Genomic DNA, 25,390 nt, shown 5'->3' with positions numbered 1-25,390 from the left:
AGAACTGATCCACATTCATTTTTCTGTTAGACATAAAACCAATACTTGCAGAGTTATAACCCAGCTGGAAGAATAATGCTACATTTCGAAACAATGATGAAAAAGTGGTATGGATTCAGACCAAGACACCAAGTGCCCTTCCATAGAAAGAGAACAAAACAGGCATACATGAAAGTCGTCACTTAAGTATCTTTATAAAATCACTTCCCATGCACAAAACCACTTTTCAACCAAAAACTCCCAAGCACAAGGTATGAAAAAAGTTAGCAACTTCATTTGTAATGACTCAGAATGGTCAAAAAAAAGGCAAGGAAAGAAATGAAATAGTTCATTAAGTATATCTTTCAGTAACAATGTAGGAATAATTTAAAATGGTTATTCAAAAGATCAATTCTGGAACAAGTCATGAAATCAAAGAAATAATGTGGCAACAAATTAAAAACACAACAACATGATCAAATTGTCTAGTAAACAGCACTTTCAAAACAAATTATTCCAATTACTAGAACTATCAAATAAGTATCAAACGCAGTATCCATCAGCAATGTCAACTGTAACAATAGCATGTTACAAAGCTACTTTTAGATAAAGATTAAAAATTGCACCTAGGTCAGGGGAGACTAGACAAAGCATTTTAAGACACTTAAATTAAGACTGTCAAGTATGTTTTTCATAAATCAGAATGTAACTCCCATTCTTAAAACCAACATTTATCAAGCATTAAACGCTGCAAAAAGTGAATTTCACTATTTTTCACAAACCAATGCTTTCCATGGGTTCTGAAAAGCTTTTACGAGACAACCACAAATTTGAACTAAGAATTATTCTGTAAAGACCTTCCAAATAGTGCTATCTTGATTTTATAGCCACTTGTATGGAAATGAAAAAAATAGCACCGGCATTTTCAAAGGAGTCAGCATCTTTTAGCGTCAGTAAACAGGTACAATGGGTATTAGTCCGAATAATGTAACCTTTTCCCGAGTAATGAAAATCTCTCTGGATCTGTTCATTTGTGATAAAAGCTACAGCAATACGAATAATTCAACCCCATATCAATGGGCTCGCACTGCACCAGTATTCTTTCTCCTATTTATTTCAACAACACAGATTTCAATGCTTTTTCACTGCCGTACCTTTTTAGCATGTCGTTGTTAACAATACCCAGTACTGCTGGTGCCAATGGGGGAACATTTTGGCAAAATTTTGAAATCCTCAGTTTACACATTAAACATATAGGACCAACTAATCTTGAACACTATGCCCATCCTGAAAGAATCAACACACCAAGCGCTGTGTGATTAACTCAGTCCATATTTTTCGGAAGGTATTGGACACAGTGCGGAGAATTAACTCCTCCTGTGCCAATGAGTAATAAGGAGAAAAACAAAGATTACAGTTCTATTTTAACGATTTGCATTCCAGGTCCAGCGCATACGAAATCATACTCTCACATCTGTCAACATGCATACAAACTAGGTCATTCTTATCGATCAATATGGTCATCTTTCATATTTCTTTCAATAGTTTGAACAACGCGTCAACAGTGTGAGTGCGTGTGACTGAAATGTTGTGGAAAGATCAGTCATTCATTAATTACCTCGTTCAATATATGACTTCTACTTAGAATCACAACTTTTAACTGAAGTTATTAAAATCCTCGTCTTTCTGTTCCTCTCAATTTCGTACCTGTCGTCCCTTCTTAATACAGTCCTGCATAAAATGAATTAAAACTGCCCAAACAATGGCTTGCAAATGTAATAACCTCTTTGTTCAGCCGAAAAACAAAAGTGGATCAGGAGGAATCCCACTACCCCTTGGGCCCAGCCTCTTGCGCCAGCCCCAGTACCTGTGTCGGTGCCGATGCTCCTCCCCGCCTCCATGCACCATAACTCCGCCGCCGCCTTGTGGGCCGGCGCTGCCGTCCCGTCCCGCCGACCTGTCCTGTTCAACGTGCGGGATAAGCACGTCCTCCAGCCCCAGATCGAAGCGCCTGTGCTTGGAGGAGTCGGGAAGGAAGAAGATGGCCCCGAAGCAGAGGGTGATGAAGGCGCTGAGGATGAGCAGAAGGATGAATTTCTCCGATAGCCGCAGGGTGGCTCTGTGATGCGGGTAAAAAGACACAGATGAACCGGGACTCAGAGCCGCCAACCGGCGACTCGATAGCGGCAACAGCGCCGGGCTCGACATCCCGCTCCAACCGCCGGGGGGTGCAGGAGGCCTGATGTCAGCCGAGGAAATCAGGCTCTCTCGGTAGTTCACATCCGCCGAATGCACAGCTCAGAGGCGCCGGTACCACCTCAATATCGCCGCCGGGCGACCAACACCGAGCCGTCGGCCCAACACCCGCCGACCGACCGCGCTCATGGAGGTAGCTCAGGTACACTTGCACTGCGCCTGCGCTGCTCGCGCAGCAGCAGCAAGGGGCGGGGCCTGCGATCCCGGCCCACCCCCTCTCCGTCGGCAACCAATCCGCTACAGGCCACGGCGCAAGCGCACCACCTTATCATCCAGGTTCGGTGCGCTTGGCTTTGTTGGAAACTCTCCCACAGCGAAGCGCTTGTTCCTCGGGATCACATTCGAACGTGCGAGCTTTCGCTGCAGATCAGGTTGTACATTGCCAGCTGCGGCACAACAGAAACTCACCGTCGTCAAGGATAACATAACAAACGTATCTGAATGCTAAAAGGCAAGAAAATATCGTAAAATACAAGTTGAAGCGGTACTGCTGAAAATCAGAACTTGAAGCAGAAAACACCAGTAAACACTTGCAGGAGACACATCATGGCTGAAGGGATCACTGCGATGTGGTCCTCCCCGTAGCTTTATCACGAATGTTTCTTGTCTCTATAGATAATGACCGACCTGCTGAGAATTTCCGAGAATCCAAAAGAGCCATTCTTATGTCCTTTAAAAACTCCTTTAAACAACATGCATCCCTTGGGCTCCATCTTTCCTGTAACATTTTATTGTATACATTTTGCGTGTATGATACTTGTTTTGGATTGATGAGTAATAAAAATAGATGCATTTTGTGGGTTGGTGGTCATAAATGAGTATGTAAATAATACGATAATCTGGGTGCAATGTATACAGTAACTAGAAGTTCATGCATGTCTAACTAGCGCCAGAGATGTTCAATGAAGGAAATATGGTTGCGTGTATGATTGACGTGTGAATTTTGAATTTGCCACATAGGACTGATGGACAAGAGATAGAAGCGACTGCAGATGCTGAAATTAAGCCATGCGCACGTTTTGTTGCTGGTCTCTCCTCTCATGCAGAACTTTAAAATTTCATTACTTATGCTGTCCTCACTTTCACGAGCTCTATTCTGACTCTAGCCTTCTCTTCCTGTATTTCTCCGTCACCGAGTCATACAGCATGGAAAGAGAAGCTCCTGTCCAACTGATCCATATGACGACCCATGGAAGCCAGTCCTATTTGTTAGCGCTTTGCCCAAAATTTTTCCAGACCAACTGACTTCTGAAAGTCGTTATTATACCTGCCTGAACCATTTCCTCTTTAAGCTGATAACACATAGATGCCAATCTTTGTGCAAAAAAAAAAATTGCCCCTAAGTTGCTCTTAAATCTTTCCCATATCACCTTAAACCCATTAATACTGTCCAAAAGCACGTCTCCAACTCGGAGCGTAGGTTCGTAACTAATATCCATTACACATGCACTGGCAGCCACGAGTACGTTGATTATACTTCCTCCTACCTGCCTTTCAGCGGGGATTCCATTCCTCTAAGTACTCCATGTCCGTCGCATTTTGTTTGATGGTGAGACTTCCCAGAGAGGTGCAAATGAAATTACTTTTTAACTTAACCCTCAACGCCCCCCCCCCCGCCCCCATCATAGATGACGGTAAAACATTCTCATCTTTTTTTCCTGCACATTTATTCTCACCTCCTGTCCTCCACACCAGAGCAAGGAAATGCTTTCCCTGGCCTGCCTTTCACTGCACCAGCCCCCACATTCAATAGATCACCTTTCTACCACCTTCAGCATTATTCTGCCACCAGCCACAAATTCCACTCCCCTCCCCTTTCAACAATCCAGTAGGACTTTAACCTGTGTCCTGGTTTGGTCTTCAATCATCATCAACCACTTTCTCATGGGTTTGTCCCATCAAACAACAGGAAATTTACCATTTTGCCTCTTGCCTTCATATCATCCCAGAAAAGCAGTAGTAATTCACCTGCCCTTCTTCCAGTCCTGTGACCTGCAGTCAGTACTCACATTGTGAGGTGTTGAGTGGCAAAACAAAACACAGATTGGGTGAAGAGTTCACCCAGTACCTCTATTCAACCTGCAAGAATGACTTAGATCATTTTAGTCACCTTTAATTCTACATCCCATTTCCTCTCTGGAGCAATAAACCATCTGCTGGACGAACTCAGATTGAGCAGCAATTGTGGAAGAACAGGAATCGTTGATGAAGGATCTGCATCAAGATTTCAACCCAAATTGTTGACTGTGCCCTTCCTCCCACAGATGCTGCTCAATCCTCAGTGTTCCTCCTGCAGAATCTGGCATCTGCAGAATTCTGGCTCTCCACTCCCTCTCTTATTTATCTGCCTTAGGCCTCCGACACTGTTCCACTTTGGAAGAGTCTCATCTTCTGCCTGGGCACATTTCAGCCTGTAGGACTTGCATCCAAAATCAGATGACTCACTCCATCAGTTTGAAACAGAAACAGCCAGTTCTGCTGTTAGATTATACACCTTAAATTAACATTACAGGTGGATAAACTGTTAGGATTGTCCACATATAATGTTGACTTAAGCTTTCCCCTCTCCACAGATAAACCTTGAACTGCTAGGTATTTTCAGGTTACCATTGACCCCTGCCCCCACTTCCTGTTTTGACTTTGGGTTTCAGCAATAACTCAGATATATCTCAAAGTATCTTTGTTTTCTTCTAAAAGCTCTCATTAATTTGATAACTAGATAGCTCCACAAACACTTGCTCACTTGGAAAACTTTGGCCTCACCTCAACAATAATTTTCACCTTGTTCTGCTAATCCCTTCCCAGCCATTCTGTGACTTTAAACTAAATTAGTTTTTTAAAAAACTTTTCCAGGTCTAATTAAGGGTTTTTGATCTGAACAATTAAATTTGCTTTTCTTACCATAGGTGCTGCTTACCTGTTTCCTGTATTTTCTGTTTTATTTGAGATCTGGGGGCATATTCAGAAAGTATTTGAAAAAGGAATACACTTTCCTTGGCTTTATATGTAGAGGGATAGGGTACAAGACCAAGGAAGTCATAATGAACCTTTATAAAATGTTGGTTTAATAGGTAGAGTGTGGATTATATCCAATCCAATTATCACACTTTATAAAAGATGCAAATCTGTAGAGAAGTGGAGAAGAGTTTGGGATGACATTGTAATGTAGCAATTAGTGCCATCGCTTTGCAGCGTCAGCAATCACAAATTGGGGTTCGATTCCCACCACTAACCGTAAGGAGTCGGTACGTGCTTCCTCGTGACTGTGTGGGTTTGCTCCAGTTCCCTCCCACATTCCATGCTATGTTGACACCGGAGGCGTGGTGACACTTGCAGGCTGCCCCAGCACAATTCTCTCCGATTCGATTTGATGCAAAACAACACATTTCACTGTTTCAGTGTTTTGATGCACATGCAACAAAAAAGCTAATCTTTAATTTTTATCTTTAAGATAAGGGACTTCAGTTATGTGGACAGAATGATGAAATTGGAATTGTCCTAACTGGACTTAAAACAGTAGATGCAGCAATCAGGCTTCACTTGATGAACAGTCTTCATCTCTAATAAGGGATCAACCATTCAAGAAAGAGTTGAGGTGACCTTGCTTTGCCAAGAGAGTGAAGGATCTTTTAAATTCACTTCGTTAGTGAAGGTTCAGGTAGTGACTCACAGCACTCAAACCCTTCTTTATATTGGCCACACAGCAGTGGAAACCGCTAACCATTTCAAATTCCTGGGATTGCACATCCCACACAATCTCTCATGGTCCCAGAACACATCCTACACAATCAGGAAAGCTCACCAATGCCTCTACTTTCTAAAGAGACTGAATAAAGCTAGACTACATGTACATCGATACCCTTGACCTTCCATGGATGTGTAGTAAAGAGCATCCTAACATGCTGCATCACTGCGCGGTGTGGAAATTGCACTGCAGCTGACTGGAAAGCTCTGTACACAGAAAATGCTGGAAAAAGGCCAGTAACTTCAGAAGGATCTCAGCCACCCTGCTCATGGACATTCGTCCCAGTCCCATCAGGGAGGAGGTTGTGTAGCATCCACACCAGACTCAAAAACAGTTACCCTCCCAAAGCAGTAAGACTGATCAACAGCTCCACCCACTAACCCACCCCACCACCACCATTTATCATTTCCTGTTAGAGTCACGTTATGTACTGACACTCCTGCAGCTAGTGGAACTTAATGTAGATACAATCAATCTATGTATACCAGCTATCTTATGTATTCAATTTTAATGGGTTTTTAATATTATTGTATTCTTCATCTTATTGTGTTTTTGTGCTGTAATAATTTTGTTCTTTACACTTGTGTACTGTAAATAGCATTAAACAGCCTTGAATCTCGAACTAGTCATGGGTGAATGATAAATTTTAGGTATTATGAGAATAAAAGATTAGTATGGGAAAGTTGGATAGAGCTTTATTGTCATTGCTGAGGACAACAAGATTGCAGTGCTAATCCATTCAGTGTAGAACAGCACACTGGCAATTCCATTACTAAAAACACAATGACTAAATATCAAATAATGTCTGAGCTATTTAGAGTGACAACTAAGTTACAACTGAATTAAAAACAAACAAATTGAAAAGGGTGCATCGTTCAGTTGCACCACAGCCCTGGGGAAAAAGCAGTCTGTATGTCTGTACAGAGGTGCTTCTGTATCTCTTGCGGAATGGTGGGAGATTGAACAGGTGATTACTGGGGTAGGATGAGTCCATTGCAATTTTGCAAGCCTACCATAGACATCGTGAGATATAGATGGCTTCCATATCTAGTAGCTGTGTCCCAATGATGTTCTGAGCAGTCCTGATCACTCACTCAAGTGATTTTTGGTCAATTTGGTTGCAGCTAGTGTATCATACTGCCATGCTGCAGGACACTATGTGCGCAATAACATATCGAGGTTTTGGGGCAAATTTGCTTTCTTTAAACTCCCTATATGGTAAAGGCACTGCCAAAACTTTCCTACTATCAAGGAGGTGTTGGTGGTCCAAAAGAGCTCCCTTGTGGTGTTAACTCCAGAGAACATAAAACTGGAGACCTTTTCTATCTCTTCACCATTTAGTGGAGCTTGTTCATACCTTTAGTGGCCTTAAGGTCAAGATCACACATCCATTGCAGATTAGGCACGAGGAGCTGAATTGTTTGCTGCAGCTCTTTCTTCTATTCTTAAAAAAGTTGCAACTGGTCTGATAGCAGTGCTTACAATCAGTGTGGGTAAAGAGAAGTAGATTAACAAAAGTTACCACGTGGCTAGGGTCTGGTGAAGAGGTAGATCCCATTGAATTGTGGAGTTCAAATAAGCATTGCATTATTACCTGAAAGGAAAGGGAAAGGGAGTGTGACTCTGAATTGCTGTTCTATAAAGCAGGCCTGAATTGAACAAGCTGAATTGCCTCCTCCTGTAATACCATCAATCCTTGAGTTGTGGTAGGTTAATTCAAAAGCAAAACTCTTGAAAAAAATTAGCACAGGCCAAAAAGCAGATAGCTCAAAACACAACTGAAAACTAAACCTCGCTGCTTGCAATTTATGCCTCTGTTTCAATATGACTGGATATGTGAAACTCATTATTATTATACTGAATTTCAGGATTTTTACTGGTATTTTGGTATCATGGTTTGTTTCCCTTGAAAGCAGAAATTCCATCACTCTTGAATAAGACATACTGTAGTAAAATGGTATTGCTCTGGAAATAACCTTAACTATATTCAAAATTCCATCAGTTGTGATGGAAGAGGAAAATGTGCACAGCAGTACTATTTTATATAGATGATAGGATGATAGTTCAAAAAATTTATTATCAAAGTACATATATGCCACCGTATACAACCCTGAGATTCATTTTCTTACAGGCATACTCAATAAATCCATAATAGAATAATTATAATAGAATCAATTATAGACTGCACCAACTGGGTATTCAACCAGTGTGCAAAAGACAACAAAATATGCAAATACAAAGAGAAAGAAATAATAATAAATAAATAAGAAATAAATATCGAGAACATGAGATGTCGAGTCCTTGAATGTGAGTCCGTAAGTTGTGGCAACATTTCACTGATGGAGTAAATGAAGTTCAGTGAAGTTATCTCCTTTGGTTCCAGAGCCAGACTGTTGAGGGATGATAACTTAATACCTGTACCCGAACCTGGTGGTGTATGCCCCAAGGCTCCTGTACCTTTTTCCTGATGGCAGCAGTGAGAAGAGAGCATGACCTGGCTGGTGGGATTCCCTAATAATGGGTGCAGTTTTTCTGGGACAAAGATCCATGTAAATATGCTTACTGTTGGTGGGGGGACTTTACCGGTGATGGATTGAGCCATATCCATTACCTTTAGTAGAATTTTCCATTTAAGGGCATTGCTGTTTCCATACTTGGCTGTGGTGTAACCAGTCAATATACCCTCCACTACCCATCTATAGAAGTTTGTCAAAGTTTGAGATGTCATGCTGAATCTTCGCAAATTCCTGAGGAAGTAGAAGCACTGCCATGCTTTCTTCATAATTGAACTTTCATACTAGACCCAGGACAGGTCCTCTGAAATGATAATACCAAGGAATTTAAAGTTGCTGACCCTCTGAACTTTGGAACCTCTGATGAGGACATCCTTCTTCAAAAGCATATACTTTTGGAAAAGGAAGAGAATTCTGTAATGCTGTTTTACTCAGGCTATCTGGCAACATACCTCCATGCTTTTTAAGGCAGATTTTGACACTGTTGGAAGTTAATGCAGAATCAGTAATAATTTATTCTGCACCAGCTTATATCTTTTTGTAATAAAAGTAGGCAAACTTTTTTTTACTAAAGGGATTTTTACTCAGTCAGCTGGTCCTTTAACTGAATTATATTATAAAAAAATAATGATGTTCTATAGGCATATTTATCACATCAAAGTTATTGAAGAAAACATTAATAATAATTTATTATAAAAGGATTCATGTCAAGATCACAATAAAATCCCAAATACAAGGATACAAATACCACATATAGTATATAGTATGCAACCCAATGAGAAGATGGTATCACTCTGACACAAACTCCTTCATTTAAGAAGAATTCAAGATAATACACAATTCAATCTAATTTTGTCAATGCAGTAACTAACCTAATATTTTCAAAGTATTTAAATATTCTTCCAGTGCATCTGAATATTATGAAGGAATGGTAGCAAAGGAGACAAAATACAAATTATCCTCATCCAGTGTGAATTGGTGGAATTACAGGAAGACTGGCAGACTGCCAGGAACTTAACCGCTCAGGGTCTTGGACTAAAAACGCTTTTTCTTCCATGAAAATGCTTTTCTCTCTCTCTCTCATTATTTTGAATGCGTATGTATGTTTTTGCACCTGGCCCCAGAGGATTGCTGTTTCATTTGGCTATATCCATATATGGTTTGAATGATAATTAAACTTGATTTGATTTGATTTATTAGACATCTTCCTATATCTTTCTTTATACATTCTGAGTTAACTTCATAAATCTCTGTTAATTTTCATAGGAAAATCACAAATAATTGACAAACTGAAATCATGTTACTCATTGTAGTCCATTTCTGCTTTAAAATGTTGTTTAAACTATGAATTAAATTTCACACCAGGTGGAGGAAGTCATTATCTTACTTCATAAAAGTGAAAATTGAAAGTATTGAACTTATATGTTAAGAACCAAAATAAATAGATTTTTTTCAGAATCAAGATGGACATGATATGATAGAAATTTATATTAAATGCACCCCAGAATGTTTCTCAAACTACATGAGGATCTTGAACACATAAATCTAATTTAGTTCTCCAATGTAGTGCTTAGAGAATGCTATATTTTTGCTGATTCTTTTTTTCAAATGACGCATTTAACAGTGGCTCCATTTCTGATGTGAAGACAAAAAGATCCCATGACACACTTTCAACAAAGAGAAAGCCATTATTTCTAATGTCCTGGACAATTTTTCATCCCATAGGCAACATTTCAAATCTAATTAACTGATCATTGTTACATTGTTATTTAAGACAGGGGTGGAGGTATGGTACATATACAAGCCAATTATAATTATACTTCAAAAGTACTTCATACCTTTAAGGTGCTTAGGAATATCCTCAGGTCATGAGTGTCATTGTATAATACAGAACATTCTTTTCTTCAAAGCTTCTAACCAGTAAACGCTATCAAGTTAAATAAACTTGACACAATTTATTTTTATCTCTCCCTTTAGCAACCATTTTCAATGTGAACTAAATTGCCTTAGTTTATTTCATCTGCATTGCTTCATGCTGAAATGATGCAAAGCTAATATAATGCTTTTAGATTGGACACTCCATGTTTTATGTAAAATTTTAATATGAATTCTCCAGCTAGATGAACCTTCTGGCCAAAGACAAATTATAACTAGCCAAAAGATTGAAAATTTATAAATCTATCAAAGTGTTGGCAGAGACATCAAAGAAAGTCCCCAATGTAGTGTAAGTAGAAGGCTGTAGTACCCCCCCCCCCCAGTGCCTTCTCTATTTGATCACATTTGCAGATAACATTTGTCTTTAATTAGAGTGTTTCTATTAAGATTAGTCTGTACTTCCATTTCATGGAAAATTTGAGTGTTTTTACATAGCTTCACCGAGATTAACATGGGAATATAAATATTCAGCAGAATTTCAATGGTATTATGTTGCATCCATAACGACAAATCTTGGTGGTGCAATGCAAGCAGGAATGTTCGGCTGAATAGCTTTAGAGCAGGACCATAACATTTCAAAAAACATTTGGGGGAATTTACAAAGGCTTTATAAATGTGAATCTAGTAGAGCTAGGCTGTTTAACAAATCATAAAAATGTAAATGTTAATGGTAGTTAGGTTTTTTCCATTACATTTTACAGGATTAATTCCAAATTACAATGTCAATATTGATCTGAATTTACTGATAAGGAAAGCTTAGGTCTAGGTAACCACTAAATTCCTAAATTGTAGCAGTATGAGCAACTTCAGACTTATTCGAATCTGGATCCATTGGGTGTGGTATTTGAGCACATCACTATCACTGGAGTATTAATTGTAGACATTGAGGTGTGCCTGACTGGTGTTTGTAGAGCTGAGCCTCAGCTGGGTTATTGATGAATGAACTACAAGTGCGCATGCAATTGAGAAAAAGATCACTTCACATGACTTTCGTCTATTTTCATGAGGCCACCAACCTAGAACATCACAAGTTTTGATAAAATATTTAGACGTTATGTAAAATCTTGAATTTAATATATCTGAGACCTGTGAGGTGGATAAGCAACTCGCTGAATCTATTACTGTCAAACAAGCTATCATTAACCCTAGGTTGATATGGTTTTCAATACTATGTGGAATGGCACAGCTTAAACCACTCCATTTTAGTTCTAAGTATTTTTGAGAGCATTATGGCACCAATCAGGATTAATATTGTGATGATCTGGCATATACTAAATCACATTGAATAATTCACTATTTAGTAGGAAATTGTATGCGTGAAAATATTGCTGAATAGTTCAGAGCAGCAACATCCAATTACCATTTATTCAGCATGTACTGTATAACTACATGCTTCAGAGCAATGTTAACAGCCTGAATGATTAGAAATTGGAAAGACATTGGGGCCTTTGAACAAAAACTTAATCAAAGAAACTAAAAAATAAGAAAACGGTTGAGAGTCTGCGACTCTTAAATGAAACATATAACCCAGATAGCTAAAATTACAGCTACCTTTCTTAGGACAAAGAAAAACGAAGATATACATAGAATTATATTCAATCCTACAACATACAAAAAAAAACATTCAAATCAGCTGATCTATGCTAATTTTTGCCTCCTGCAAAACATTTTAGGAACGCAGAAGGTCACAGAGATAGGGTTGAGGCCACAGAAGAATTTGAACACATTTTAAACCTGAAATGTTGCAGTGGCTGATGGGCAAACAACACTTGATATGAAAGAGTACATTGACAGGAAAGTTTTGCACGAGTAAATTTTTTGGCAGACAGAGAACGGGAAAATAAATTGATTGCTTTGCAAATTTTAAAATGAGACTCCATCTGGTCAAAGACAATAGCTTTGATTTTTCTGAAGCTTAGTAGGACGAAATTCTAGTCATCCAGCCCTAGATGTCAAACAAACAGCATAACAAATCATCGGCTTAATTAGGCATATAGTACTTCTGCCCAAATGTTTTTATTTGCTGGCTTAGAATCTCAGAGCATGCATTATTCTTAATGATGGGTATCCTTTGTATGTAGTACTGAAAAAGTTTAGAGCATTGAAATGGCTACTGTTCCTGCTGGGCACTGCTCTTTTGACAGACTTGATGACATTGGGAGATTGCATTGAAAAATAGCTGAGTAACATGAAAAGACTTTCAAAGGAAACTAACAATTTCAGCACATTATTTTGCAGCAGATCTTGAGTTTGGATTACATAAGTGCTTGGCATATTGTTTTGTTAGTATATCACCATTATCAAAATTAGCAATGTGTTCACTAGGAACCATCATATTAGTATGAGGTGCATATCTTAAAATACAGATAAATTTTGAAACCAGTCATCTTAGTCTTGCTGATGGTCTCTTGGAACTACTATTAAATAAAGCACATTGTATGCCAAATAAGGAGCATGGTTGATTAAAGAGAACGATGGTGATGTCTTGAAATCTTTATTGGTGCCACGGTAGCATAGTGATTAGCATGATGCCATTACAGCTTGGGACCTCAGAATTTGCGGTTCAAATCTGATGTCCTCTGTAAGGAGTTCGTACATTCTCCCCATCGCTGCATTGGTTTCTTCTGGGTGGTCCAGTCTCTTCCCATCTTCCAAAGACGTAATAGTTATTAGGTTAATTGGTCATAGTCTTGTGATGAGGCCAGTGTCAAATAGGTGGGTTGTTAGTTGGTGCCGCCTGATAAGCTGGAAGGGCCTGTTCCGCGCTAAATAAATGAAAATAAAATATTTTGAAGCTATCGCCTATTTTGCTAAAGAGAAGAATGGAAGTGAAAAAGGTGAGGTACTCAAAGACAGATCCTTAGTTTAGTGTAAGCTTCAATGTAAGGGTGCAATGAGATACTGGGTGAAAAAAAAGGTGTTGGTAGAATTTGGTTATTTACTCAGGATGTTTACAGCCAATTAATTACTAAGTAGTCAGTGTAGAACTGTAGGAAATGGGGCTACCCAGTTATGTATGACAATATCAGCAAACAACAGTGAGATAATGCTCAGGTCATTTATTTTAGTGATGTTGACCAAGGATACTGTCTCGGATACAGGGATAATCACCATGTTCTTTGTCAAGATGACATTATGGAGTCTTTTATGCCCACTTGAGGGTGCCACAATTTACCATACCCAAAGAAAATGGCATTTTCGAACCTTTTCCACCTACTCAGTACTGCAGTGAAATCTCAGGCTAGGATCTCCCCCACCACCACAGCCAAGTACCTGAAGAGACATAAGTACATAAGACCATATAACACGTTGGAAATCGGCCCATTAAGCCCACACTACCATTCTATCATGGCTGATTTATTGTCCCTCTTAACCCCAAAGTTCAAGGTTCAAGGTAAATGCATTATCAAAGTACATATATGTCACGATATAGGTCAGCATACGTCACCCTGAGATTCATTTTCTGGCAGACAATCACAGTAAGTACAAGAATCACAATAGAATCAATGAAAGACTGCACCAACAAGACGGATAAGCAACTAACATGCAAAAAACAATTATAAACTGTGCAAGAACAAAAAGAAAAAAAACAAAAATAAGTCCTGAGACTCTGCGTACCTTCTTCCTCATAGAGGCAGTGAAAAAAGAGCATGGCCTGGATGGTGGGGTCCGTGATGTGACGTTGCTACCCTGCTACAGTGCTCCATGTAGATGTGCTCAATAGTGTCTATTCTTCTGCTTTCTCCCCGTAACCTATCGACATCCACTTTGAACATACCCAATGACTTGGTTGCTACAACAGTTTGTGGCAATGAATTCTAAAATTTCACCACCCACTGGTTAAGGAAATTCCTTCTCATCTCTGTTCTACATGGACGTCCCTCTATTCTGAGGCTGTGCCCTCTGATCCTAGGCTCTCACACTGTAGGAAACATCCTCTTCACATCTGTAGTTAAGAAGGCATACGGTGTATTGGCCTTAATCAATCATGGAATTGAATTGAGGAGCCGAGAGGTAATGTTGCAGCTATATAGGACCCTGGTCAGACCCCACTTGGAGTACTGTGCTCAGTTCTGATCACCTCGCTACAGGAAGGATGTGGAAAATAAAGGTGTTGCCTGGATTGTGGAGCATGCCTTATGAAAACAGGTTGAATTAACTTAGCCTTTTCTCCTTAGAGCAGCAGAGGATGAGAGGTGACCTGATAGATGTGTATAAGATGATGAGAGGCATTGATTGTGTGGATAGTCAGAGGCTTTTTCCCAGGGCTAAGATGGCTAACACGAGAGGGCACAGTTTTAAGCTGCTTGGAAGTAGGTACAGAGGAAATGTCAGGAGAAGGTTTTTTTTTATGCAGAGAGTGGTGAGTGTGTGGAATGGGCTGCTGGCAGTGGTAGTGGAGGCGGATACAATAGGGTCTTTTAAGAGGCTCCTGGTTAGGTACATGGAGCTTAGAAAAATAGAGGGCTATGGGTAACCCTAGGTTATTTCTAAAGTACATGTTCAACACAGCATTGTGGGCCGAAGGGCTTGTATTGTGTTGTAGATTTTCTATGTTTCTGTACTTCATTCTGTAGCATCCATTCAGACATGATTTGGTAATTCAATGTTCAAAAGATACCAATCTTTATTCATTAGAATTGCAATAAAAAAGTAAATCTTCCTCCAGTGCAGAGATTCCCACCCTGGGGTCCACAGTTCCCTTGGTTAAAGACAGGGGTCCATGGAATAAAAAAGTTTGGGAACCCCTGCACTGATGGCAGTAATTGTGATTTTGATATCATAGTTAACACATCTTGCTTTTTCCACGTGACCAAAATTTAAATTTAATAAGTTCAAAACATTTTGAATTCCGGTTGTGAGTAAATCTCACCTCCCTAATCATCATGAATGAGATGAAACCCTAGATTCAATTTCCCCAATATCACTTGACACATGATATTCAAAGCTCTCTGTTTCTTTCTGAACACCGAATCCAACCAGCTCCCCTCCATCACCACTCTCCTCTGTCTAGCGGAACTTTTCCTCACTCACAATACTTTCTCCTTTGGCTCCTCCCACTTTCTTCAAACAAAAGGTATAGCCATAGGCACTCACATGGGCCCCGACTATGCCTGGCTTTTTGTCGGCTATGTGGATCAGTCTATGTTCCAAGCCCACGCTGGTGGCCATCCCCAACTTTTCCTACGCAACATCGATGACTGCATTGGTGCTGCTTCCTGCACCCATGCAGAGCTGGTCAACTTCAATCACTTTGCCTCCAAATTCCACCCTGCCCTCAAATTTATCTGGTCCACTTCTGACACCTTCCTCCCTAACTTGTTACTTGTAAAACCACCATCCCCCTCTCTCGGTTCCTCTATCTCTGCAGCATCTGCTCTCAGGATGAGTCTTTCAATTCCCGATCGAAAAATATGTCCTCTTTCTTCAAAGAAAGGGGCTTCCCTTCCTCCACCACCAACACTGCCCTCAACCGTATCTCTTCCACTTCATGCACGTCTGCTCTCAAACCATCTTACGCCACCCCACCAGGGATAGGGTTCCTCTTGTCCTCACCTATCACCCCACCAGGGATAGGGTTCCTCTTGTCCTCACCTATCACCCCACCAGGGATAGGGTTCCTCTTGTCCTCACCTATCACCCCACCAGCCTCCGCAGCCAGCACATAATTCTCCAAAACTTCGGCCACTTCCAACACATCTCCGATGGGATCCCACACCAAGCACATCTTTCCACCCCCACTTTCTGCAGGGATCTCTCCCTATGTGACTCCCAGGTAGAACAAGTGCTCCACCTGCTCCTACAGCTCCTCCCTCACTACCATTCAGGACCCCAAACAGTCCTTCCAGACGAGGCAGCGCTTCACCAGTGTGTCTGTTGGGGTCATATACTGTGTCCGGTGCTCCCATAGTGACCTCCTGTATATCTGTGAGACTCGACATAGATTGGGAGACCTCTTCACTGAGCACCTACACTCTATCCACCAGAAAAAGCAGGATCTCCCAGTGGCCACTCATTTTAATTCCAAAATGTCTATCCATGGCTTCCTCCACTGTCATGATGAGGCTACACATATGATGGAGGAACAACACCTTATATTCCATCAGGGAAGCATCCAACCTGATGGTATGAACATCAATTTCTCAAACTTCTAGTAATGCACCCCCCTTCACCATCCCCCATCCCATTTTCCCTCTCTTGCCTTACTTCTTTGCCCGCCCGTTACCTCCCTCTGGAGCTCCTCCCCCCTTTTCTTTCCTCCATGGCCTTCTGTCCTCATCTATCAAACTCCCCCTCCTCCAGCCCTGTGTCCCTTTCAGTAAGCAACTTCCCAGCACTCTACTTCATCCCTCCCCCTTCAGGTTTCACCCATCACTTTATGTTTCTCTCCCCTCCAGCCACCTTTTAAATCTACTCCTCAGCTTTTTCTCTTTCAGTCCTGCTGATGGGTCTCGACTTGAAACGTCAACTGTACGTTTATCCCCATAGATGCTGCCTGGCCTGCTAAGTTCCTCTAGCATTTTATGTGTCACATGACATACACATTTGCTCTTTCAACCCCTGGATCGTGAGAACCAGATATGGAACCAGTCTGAATCCCTCTGCTTGTGGTGTAAAAACATTCAAATGTAATTATGAAGTTCTCCTTTGTGAAAACACTCCAAAAGAGAACATCTATGATTTTTTTTCAGATAACCAAATAGAAGAGAGATTCATGAACTAATTTATAAGTTGCCATCCGGAATGACCACGATATTATCAGCGGAGCTCGAGTGTCACTGAGCAACAGCAATAGACAGGCTGCAAATTTCACTGCGTCCGAACACAAAATATACTACAAAATTTATTAAGCCATTGATTTTCTGTCAGTTACCTGTATCACTAGGTAGCTGAGTGACCCACATACATCCTATGCAACTCTTCTGTGCTTTTCCCCAAAACCAATCACATACAGAAAGCATTTTCTTTTATTCATTACAGGATTTGTTACTACCTTTACCTCACTGTGCAAAAGCATGATTTTTTTTTGTTATATGAAAAGACATTTCAGAACACTATTGGACCTAAAATGCCAAAATACTGATCCATTTTTGATTTGATGTGGAATTCATCCTTAGATCATTTACTGGCCAAGCAGGTGCACTTGCTCTGAACGAGATAAGGACATCATCAATTTTCTACTCACAGACAACTTTGGCAGCAGGCCTCAATATTTATCACCGTGTCATTTCTTTGGCATGTGTCTATGTTAAATATGTGTATGCTTACACCGCACATACATTCACTGCTGTTTTATTTTCAACTTCTTGGGATTATACAGTTGGTAAAAGTGATAAAAGGAACACAAAAGCTTCTCCTTACTTCCCAGAATGGGTATGATGTTGAAGGCAGACTGCTGGGGGTGGGTCAGAAAAGGCAGAAGGATTATTAATTATATTGTGAAGAAGGTAGAAGTTGGATTCCAAAATAATGAAATAAATGTTCTACATCCTAATTGGGCTGTGGATCAACTGGCGTTACCTTTGCTTCAGAAAGACTGGCTTCAAGTTTCACTCCAGAGCATGAAGACAAAAATCTTGGCTGCTGGTCAAATGCTGCACCAGGAACTTTGCCCATCTGGTCTTTCAGGTGGACATAAAAGAGCTCATGACACCATTTTTAAAAAATAGCAGGGGAGATCCCTGGTGATTTGGCTAATATTTATTCTTCAGTCAACATAATTAAAATCACATTATATGATCATTGTTACATTGGTTTCGTTGAGAGATTGTTGTGTGCTGTTCCCTGGCTACCAAGATGAATTCATCTGTCAATCTTTACTTACTTGCCAAAAGTACTTATTTGGCCATAACAAGTGTTGCCTGGAGGAAGTGGTAAGCTTTCCAACATATCTTTCCAGAACAGGTGATTTTTAAATACTTATTTCTTGCTTTGAATTTCTCCACCAAAGGAAACTGTTTCAAATAAGCAGTCATAATTGTGGCAGCAATGCAAACTCTGCACCCATCTGGTAATGCAAATTCTGCACCCATCTAATAATGTAAATTCTGCACCCATCTGGTTGTTAATTATTTGTTACTTGAAAGGAAATTTCAAGCAGGAAAACCCATTTGACAGAACTTTTCTTTATGAGGTCATTAAGATAAGGGAGGTAAAGAGGAGGGTTGGGGAAATTGCATATATATATATATCAGTATATCTCCATACTGCATGAGGAGGTACTCCCTAAAGCATGGTAAGATGGTAAAATCTCATAAAGATCAGTGTTATTAATCAGGGAAAATTAGTATGAAGATTTTAATTGAGACAAAAATACAGATTTAGACAATGGGAAGAAACTTCTTGATTGTCTTTAGAATAGTGGCATGGTGTCTTTTTGTATCCTTTTGAAAAGGCAGAGAAGTCTTTGGGTTTTATTTTGGGTCAATTTTTATCAGTTTTAGAAATTAATTCCAATGCCTTCTCTACCGCTCCCCACCATTACTCATTAGCATCTACAACAGGTCTTGCATATTTCAGGCTCCAGTCCTTGAAACAAGATTAGTACCATTATTGTGAGTGACAGATTTCAAGTGCAGGAACCCTTTCTGTATCAATGGCTCTTGTATAATTTTCATCATTATGCCTTTCATTCCAGCTACTGACAGGAGTTGAAGTTCACCTCATGGGAAATTATGCTCTAACACTGCTTTATCATAAAATGAAGTAATTTTCTTTGTTCCATATTGAATTTGTTTTATTTTTCTCCAAGCTGTTGAATAATTCTAAATTACTCTGTTTACCTTGTCCACAGTGCCAATGGGCTATTCAAGACCAGAATGGTATACAGTACATGTATTTACTTAACAGTAGCTACAACACTACTCACTGAATCCTCTAGTCAGTGAGCTTATTAACTTATTCATATTCTGATAGAATACCAATCTTATTTTGTTTTCACACAAAAAAAATTGAATTACAAAGTATAATAGGCTTCTTAAGATAGGGAATGATACAGTTATACAATTTCATGGTTCAGGTATGAATTTTATTTATAAGTCAGTTTCATTTATTATTTATCAAATGTATATTATTTCATACTGTGAAATACTGTATGTTGCTTGTGTTAACAACCAACACAATGCAAGGATGTGCCGGAGGCAATCCACAAGTGTTACCACACATTCCACCGCAAACATAGCATGCCTGCAATGCTCGGCAGGACAACACTGGACACAAGCAACAAAACAGCAACACTCACACTCACACACACACACACACACACACACACTCACACACACTCACCCACTCACACACACTCACTCCTCCTACCTCAGGATAGGCTTCAGACCCTCAGACTGGGCTTCTGCTTCCAGACTTCTGATTGACCTTTATGCTTGAATTTTTGCTGTCTACCCCCAGATTAGACAATGATGGAACCCCGAACTCCAAGCTGACTGACTTGCTGGCATGCCTCCTACTTACAGGGACTTCTAATCCCAAAACCCACCAACCCAGCATCAACATCCACGTTGCTGGCCTTCAAATGCAGCGTGGAGGAACTAGACTCAGAATGTTTTTTGTCACCTGTCCACATCACCAGTCTTTGAACATGGAGAGGAGGCTGGACTTCTCCCTCTATCACCCCCATAACTCTGTCCCTGAACCCCAATATAACATCTAACTCCACTCTGTGCTAAGAATCATCCCTATAAACTTTAAAAAACAACTAAGTCTAAGCCATGACCTTGACAGAGACCACTGCTCGGTGCTATGCTGGACAGAAAGACCTCTGGCCAAGATGGCATGAGCTTACTGACAGAGCTATGGCTTTGTAATCCCTTCAGCTTCTTGAGAAGAAGCTTAATTATCTGTAGAAAGGGGGAATGCCCAACTCACTACCAAACGTTAAAAAGAGCAAGGTAGATAGGCTTAAGAGGAGACTAGACAAATAGGTGAGGATGGTGTGACAGAATTACCTGACAGATTTAAATGAAGGAAGAGGTCTGAAATGAGGTACGAGCGCAGACATAGATTTTTTATTAAACAGAATGGCTTCCTACATTGTGCATCAAATGTAGACTATTTATTAAATGTGCAACGGCAAGCAAAAGAAAGTTACTGCAAATACCATCAGCTGGGATAATTCCCTCTGAAATATTTTCATAATGTGCTAACTTGTGTTCAACACATCCCAACTCACTCATGAAGCCAAGTTTGTCTTTCCATACAAGTGGTGTGAACAGTTACGGATCGCCAGCCCTTTGAAGCAACATTAATGTGGGTGATAATGGTGACGTGCATCCAAATCAGGGTAGTGTGTGACCCGAAGAGATTCTTCAACCTACGTTCCTCAAGCTTCTCACTTGACACAGGACTGTTATTTAACAAAATCAGCACGATTCCATTTCAGAACAGGTGACAAGGAAGAGTGTGATATATAATGCAATGTACACCAGATTTTACCCTAGGGCCAAAATGAGCTTGGTGGGCAGGCAAGTGGGCTAGATGAACAGAGTAGTGCCACTGTCTTTCAGCTCCAATTACCTGGACTAGATCTTAGCCTTTGGTGCTGACTTTTATGGTATTTACATGTTCCCCATGTGCTTACATAGTTTTCTCCAAGGTGCAGTATCCTAAAGCGATGCTGGTTGGTAGATTAGTGTAGATTGCCCTGACTGTAGGTGTATCATAGAAGAATTGTGTAGAATTGCCAGACTAGTGAGACAGAATAGGTTAAAGGGGAAATGGTTCAATGGTTCAAAGTGTATACAATATGTAACCTGAAATTCTTACTCTTCACAGACACCCATGAAAACAGAAGACAGCCCCAAAGAATGAATGACAGAAAATCATTAGAACCCCAAAGATCTCCTCCTACACCCATGCAGCAGGAAAGCGTCAACCCTCCTCCTCCCGTCCACACACTTATTTCAGTAAGAAGCATCAGTGCTCATCACCTACCAAGCAAGCAATAGCAAAGCCCCAAAAGAGAAACCACGATCTGCAGAACAACAAAAATTATTGCTCACCCGATAGTTCAACATGCCACAGGCTCACTCGCTTTCTCTCCACAGCGGGGGGGGGGGGGGGGGGCTACAAAACAAAACTAGTAACTTGCTGTTATGATATTACAGCCTACCACGTCACTTGTATTCCGAGTTTCTCCAACTCGAGATTTGGCAAGTGATGGGATTAATCCAAGAGCTAGCAATAAAATTGATGAGCTGAATGGACGTACAAGATGGGAAAATATAAGAAATATGAATCATTCCAGGCAGTGTCTATCTTGGGATTCAGAAAATTCAAATTTCCAGAATACCTTAATTATAAATGAACAAAATAACAGCTGGCTAATTTTGCCACACAAGTTCCAGTGAGCTGATCTTTGAATCAGCAATGATTTCTTCAAGTTTGCATTCCCTCATGGAAGTTTCCCTATCCAATTGCTAGAAAAAGTAAAATAAAAAATAGAAGCAGCAAACCTATGAATGGTTCCCTTCTGTCAGTTCGCATGGAGAAGGTCAGGGCAAAGAAGGACAGGTTATTGCCAATGCCTCGAAGTGGCTTTCCCAGACTCACTATTGAACAGACTGAAAGGCCAAGAGAAGTGCTGGCAATATCACTTCCAAGACTGACTTCAAAGTGGGAACAAAGATTGCTGGAAGCAATCAGATGGTCAGGCATCATCTGTGGGAAGAGAAAAATAGTTAACATTTCAAGTTAGAGGCCACAACAGCTAAAGAATTAAATAAAAGTGAAATTTATAAACCAGCAATATGATTGATGAGCATGAAACTACTGGGTTATCATATTTAAAAAAATGTTCTATTTCTTGAATTTCTTTTGGGAAACAAAATTTTGCATCCCTGTCTGATGTCACAACTGTAAATTCAACCATTCAGGATGTTGATTCCAAACAGGCCTTTGAAATAGCCAAACAATAAATGCCAGTGACATTCACATCCTGTGAATGGATAAAATTTTAAAATGCTTTAACTTCATCAGCTTCCCATTATCACTCCATCTTGCTTCATCTCCAGCCTCCAGAGATTCACTAAACGAACACACCCTACAAATCTACTCAAACCATTTCAGTCATCACCCATCCTCTTTCTCTAGAACAAGATGACCAAAAAGCTCAATTTTGGTTTCATCAGACCATAGAAGCTTCTTTCAGCTGACTTCAGAGTCTTCCATACACCTTCCGGCAAACTCTAGCTGAGATTTCATGTGAGTTCCCCCACCCCCACCCCACCCCCCACCACCAACAGTGGCTTTCTCTTTGCCATTCTCTCATAAAGTTGTGACTGGTGAAGCACCTGGGTAACAGTCATCATATGTGCAGTCTCCCATCTCAGCCACTGAAGCTTGTAACTCCTCCAGTGTTGTTATTGGTCTCTTGGTGGCCTCCCTCACTAGTCCTTGCACGGTCACCCAGTTTTTGAGGACGACCTGCTCAAGGCAGATTTACAGCTGTGCCATATTCTTTCCATTTCTTGATGATTGACTTAACTGTACTCCAAGGGATATTCAGTGACTTGGAAATTTTCTTGTATCCATCTGACTTGCGCTTTTCAATAAACTTTTCGTGGAATTGCTTGGAGTGTTCCTTTATCTTCATGGTGTAGTCTTTGCCAGGATACTGACTCACCAGCAGTAGTTGTTTCCTCCTCCTCCTCCTCCTTTCGATAGCGTTTGGCAGTCCAACTTAAAAGGTGCATTACCGCCACCAACTGGACTGGAGTGTGGTGAAGAGAATTGGGAAATAAAACCCTTAGTATTTCTTAATTGTGAAAACTGTACTATTCCAAAAGCCCTACTGATTATAAATAATGAAAGAAATATTGTGAATTAAAGTCACTTCCATAACTTAGTAAAGTCATATAAATTAAAACTATTAACCCACAAAGATAATAGTGCAGCCTGCATTTGATTTCTTTCAACCTTGTTTCCTTCACATTGTAAAAGAATGCGTTCAACTGATTCATAATGATGACAAAACCTACACACCCTAGAGCTATGTTTTCCCACAAGATAAAAGGAATAATTCAGCATAGTATGCTGTTGCATCAACATAATCTCTTTTCTTGTTTTACCCATTCTTCTATCAATTCAACAGTTTTATGTATTCTATAAAAGATGTCTCCTCTTATGCCCAATGTTCCACAAGTCTTACCATTATCCCTTAATTCTTAGCCCCACCAATCCCTTAGTTTCTGATTTGCTAAATTTAAGGTCTATGTCCACAGATTAACTTTTAACAGCTTTTTTTTTGCCAAACTATCTATCATTCCCCTCGACACCTCTTTGTGCAGAGACCCACAAGAAGAGGACAAGTAAACCAATACTTCAAATATGAAATTACGTTTGAAGAGCTTCCAGCAGTAGCACTGACCTACTGCTAGAATGATCTGCATGAAGATGAGTCAACTTTGCAAGGACAAATTTCCTCCACCCACTGTAAGCCCAAACTGATGGCAACCAGTTCTGCTGTACATACTAATTGGTGGTCAGTAAGATGTTTCTTTATTGTTACCTGTAATTCAGGTACAAAAACAGCCACACCAACATTCCCAGTTAAATTGTCTTTGAACCATCAGTAAAAATAATTAACATACCTATAACTTATAACCTATATTAACATACCTATATTATAAATATATTAATATAGAAATAATTTTCCTTAACATATTGATGAACCAACAGACTCTCGGCCATATCAAGATCTATGGACTTCATTAAATCATGCAACCCAAAATCAATTAAAGTTACCGGAAAAAAACCACAATGGGGTTACTGAAAAGTATCCACAGTGGATTATATTGCATAATGCAGCAAACCCATGTTCCTAACCCAACCATCCAAAACTAAAACTCTCTTCTTGTCGTGTTTCCAATAGTCTTCTAACGCACTTTTAAACAGGGTGATCATTTCTCTGCCTCCTCAAATTAATCCAGTACATTAACAACTTCAACCCCTCCCCCCCACAATTGTAAGGGCAATTGTCCCATTTCAACCAGTAAAGCTGAAACTGGAGACAACCTTACTGAGCGACAACACGGACTGTGCTTGTATCACATCCAAACATTTTCAGTTTGAAGATGAAGCTAATCCATAAGTTGCACAGCCATAATCAAGTACAGATCTAATTAAACAAATATAAATGGTAAACAGAGATTATCATGCAGCAATCAAAGAATACCCACTAGACACCTAAGGATATCTCATGTCCCTTTGAAATACTAACAAATCTCTTCATATTATGGTGCCCCGATTGATAACATGTAAATAATATTTAATTCCATAAATAATTGTGGGTAAAACTTTTACTGAGCTTTAACTAAATTTTTAAAAAGAATGGATTTTTAACTTGCTTAATGTATTAAATTAAATGCTGCATTGGTTACAAACATAATAACCTTCGTTGTAATTTTGCTTGTCTGCATTTCAGCCTTGTTGTTCCTTGTTCATATCTTACAAGACATTAGGAATTTTGTTGGACTATAAGCAGAAAATGATGGAAATACTCAACACATCAGGCTGCATGTGTGGAAGGAGAAAGATAGTTAATGTTTCAAATTGATGACCTATTACTAGATTCTATTTTGTTTCAGATTTCTAGCAATTGCACTTTTAGCATTTGGCATTTTATTGGGTTTGAAGTTGTCACTCTCAAATTGTCCAATCCATCTGTAGCTGATTCAGATCTAAAACACATTAATGGCAGTGGCAGGGCTGAAAACTGATAGGACCAATACAATAATCTCAGTGAGACTACAGTAAGAAAGAAATAAACACACAAAATACTAGAAACATTCTGCAGTTCAGGCAATATCTGTGGAATAAGAAACAATTGAGGTTTTAGATTGAAGGTCTTCACGTTTATCCTGTTTATTCTGTTTCTCTTTTTACAGATGCTGCCAGACTTGGTAAGTGTAGAAATTTTGGTTTTATTTCAGATTTCCAATATCTACAATTG

At 39.9% G+C, this 25,390-nt stretch overlaps 1 protein-coding gene across 2 annotated transcripts in view; it reads right to left on the bottom strand.

The window, feature by feature from the left end:
* Window positions 1-6,583, bottom strand: part of man1a2 (mannosidase, alpha, class 1A, member 2) — a 157,410-nt gene extending 150,827 nt beyond the window's left edge. Inside the window, exon 1 of one of the 2 annotated variants that reach the window (XM_059968368.1) lies at window positions 1,847-6,583. In XM_059968368.1, coding sequence (XP_059824351.1) covers window positions 1,847-2,187 — 341 coding nt within the window. In that variant the 5' untranslated portion in view covers window positions 2,188-6,583. The remainder of the gene's footprint in view (window positions 1-1,846) is intronic. The other variant, XM_059968369.1, reaches the window with a different exon arrangement.
* Window positions 6,584-25,390: the final 18,807 nt, after the last annotated feature.

This window comes from Hypanus sabinus, chromosome 4 (assembly GCF_030144855.1).
Source record: "Hypanus sabinus isolate sHypSab1 chromosome 4, sHypSab1.hap1, whole genome shotgun sequence".
In the NCBI taxonomy this organism is placed as follows: Eukaryota; Metazoa; Chordata; class Chondrichthyes; order Myliobatiformes; family Dasyatidae; genus Hypanus; species Hypanus sabinus.
Note: the sequence above shows the minus strand (reverse complement) of the source record. Positions and strands in the feature narration are given on the sequence as shown.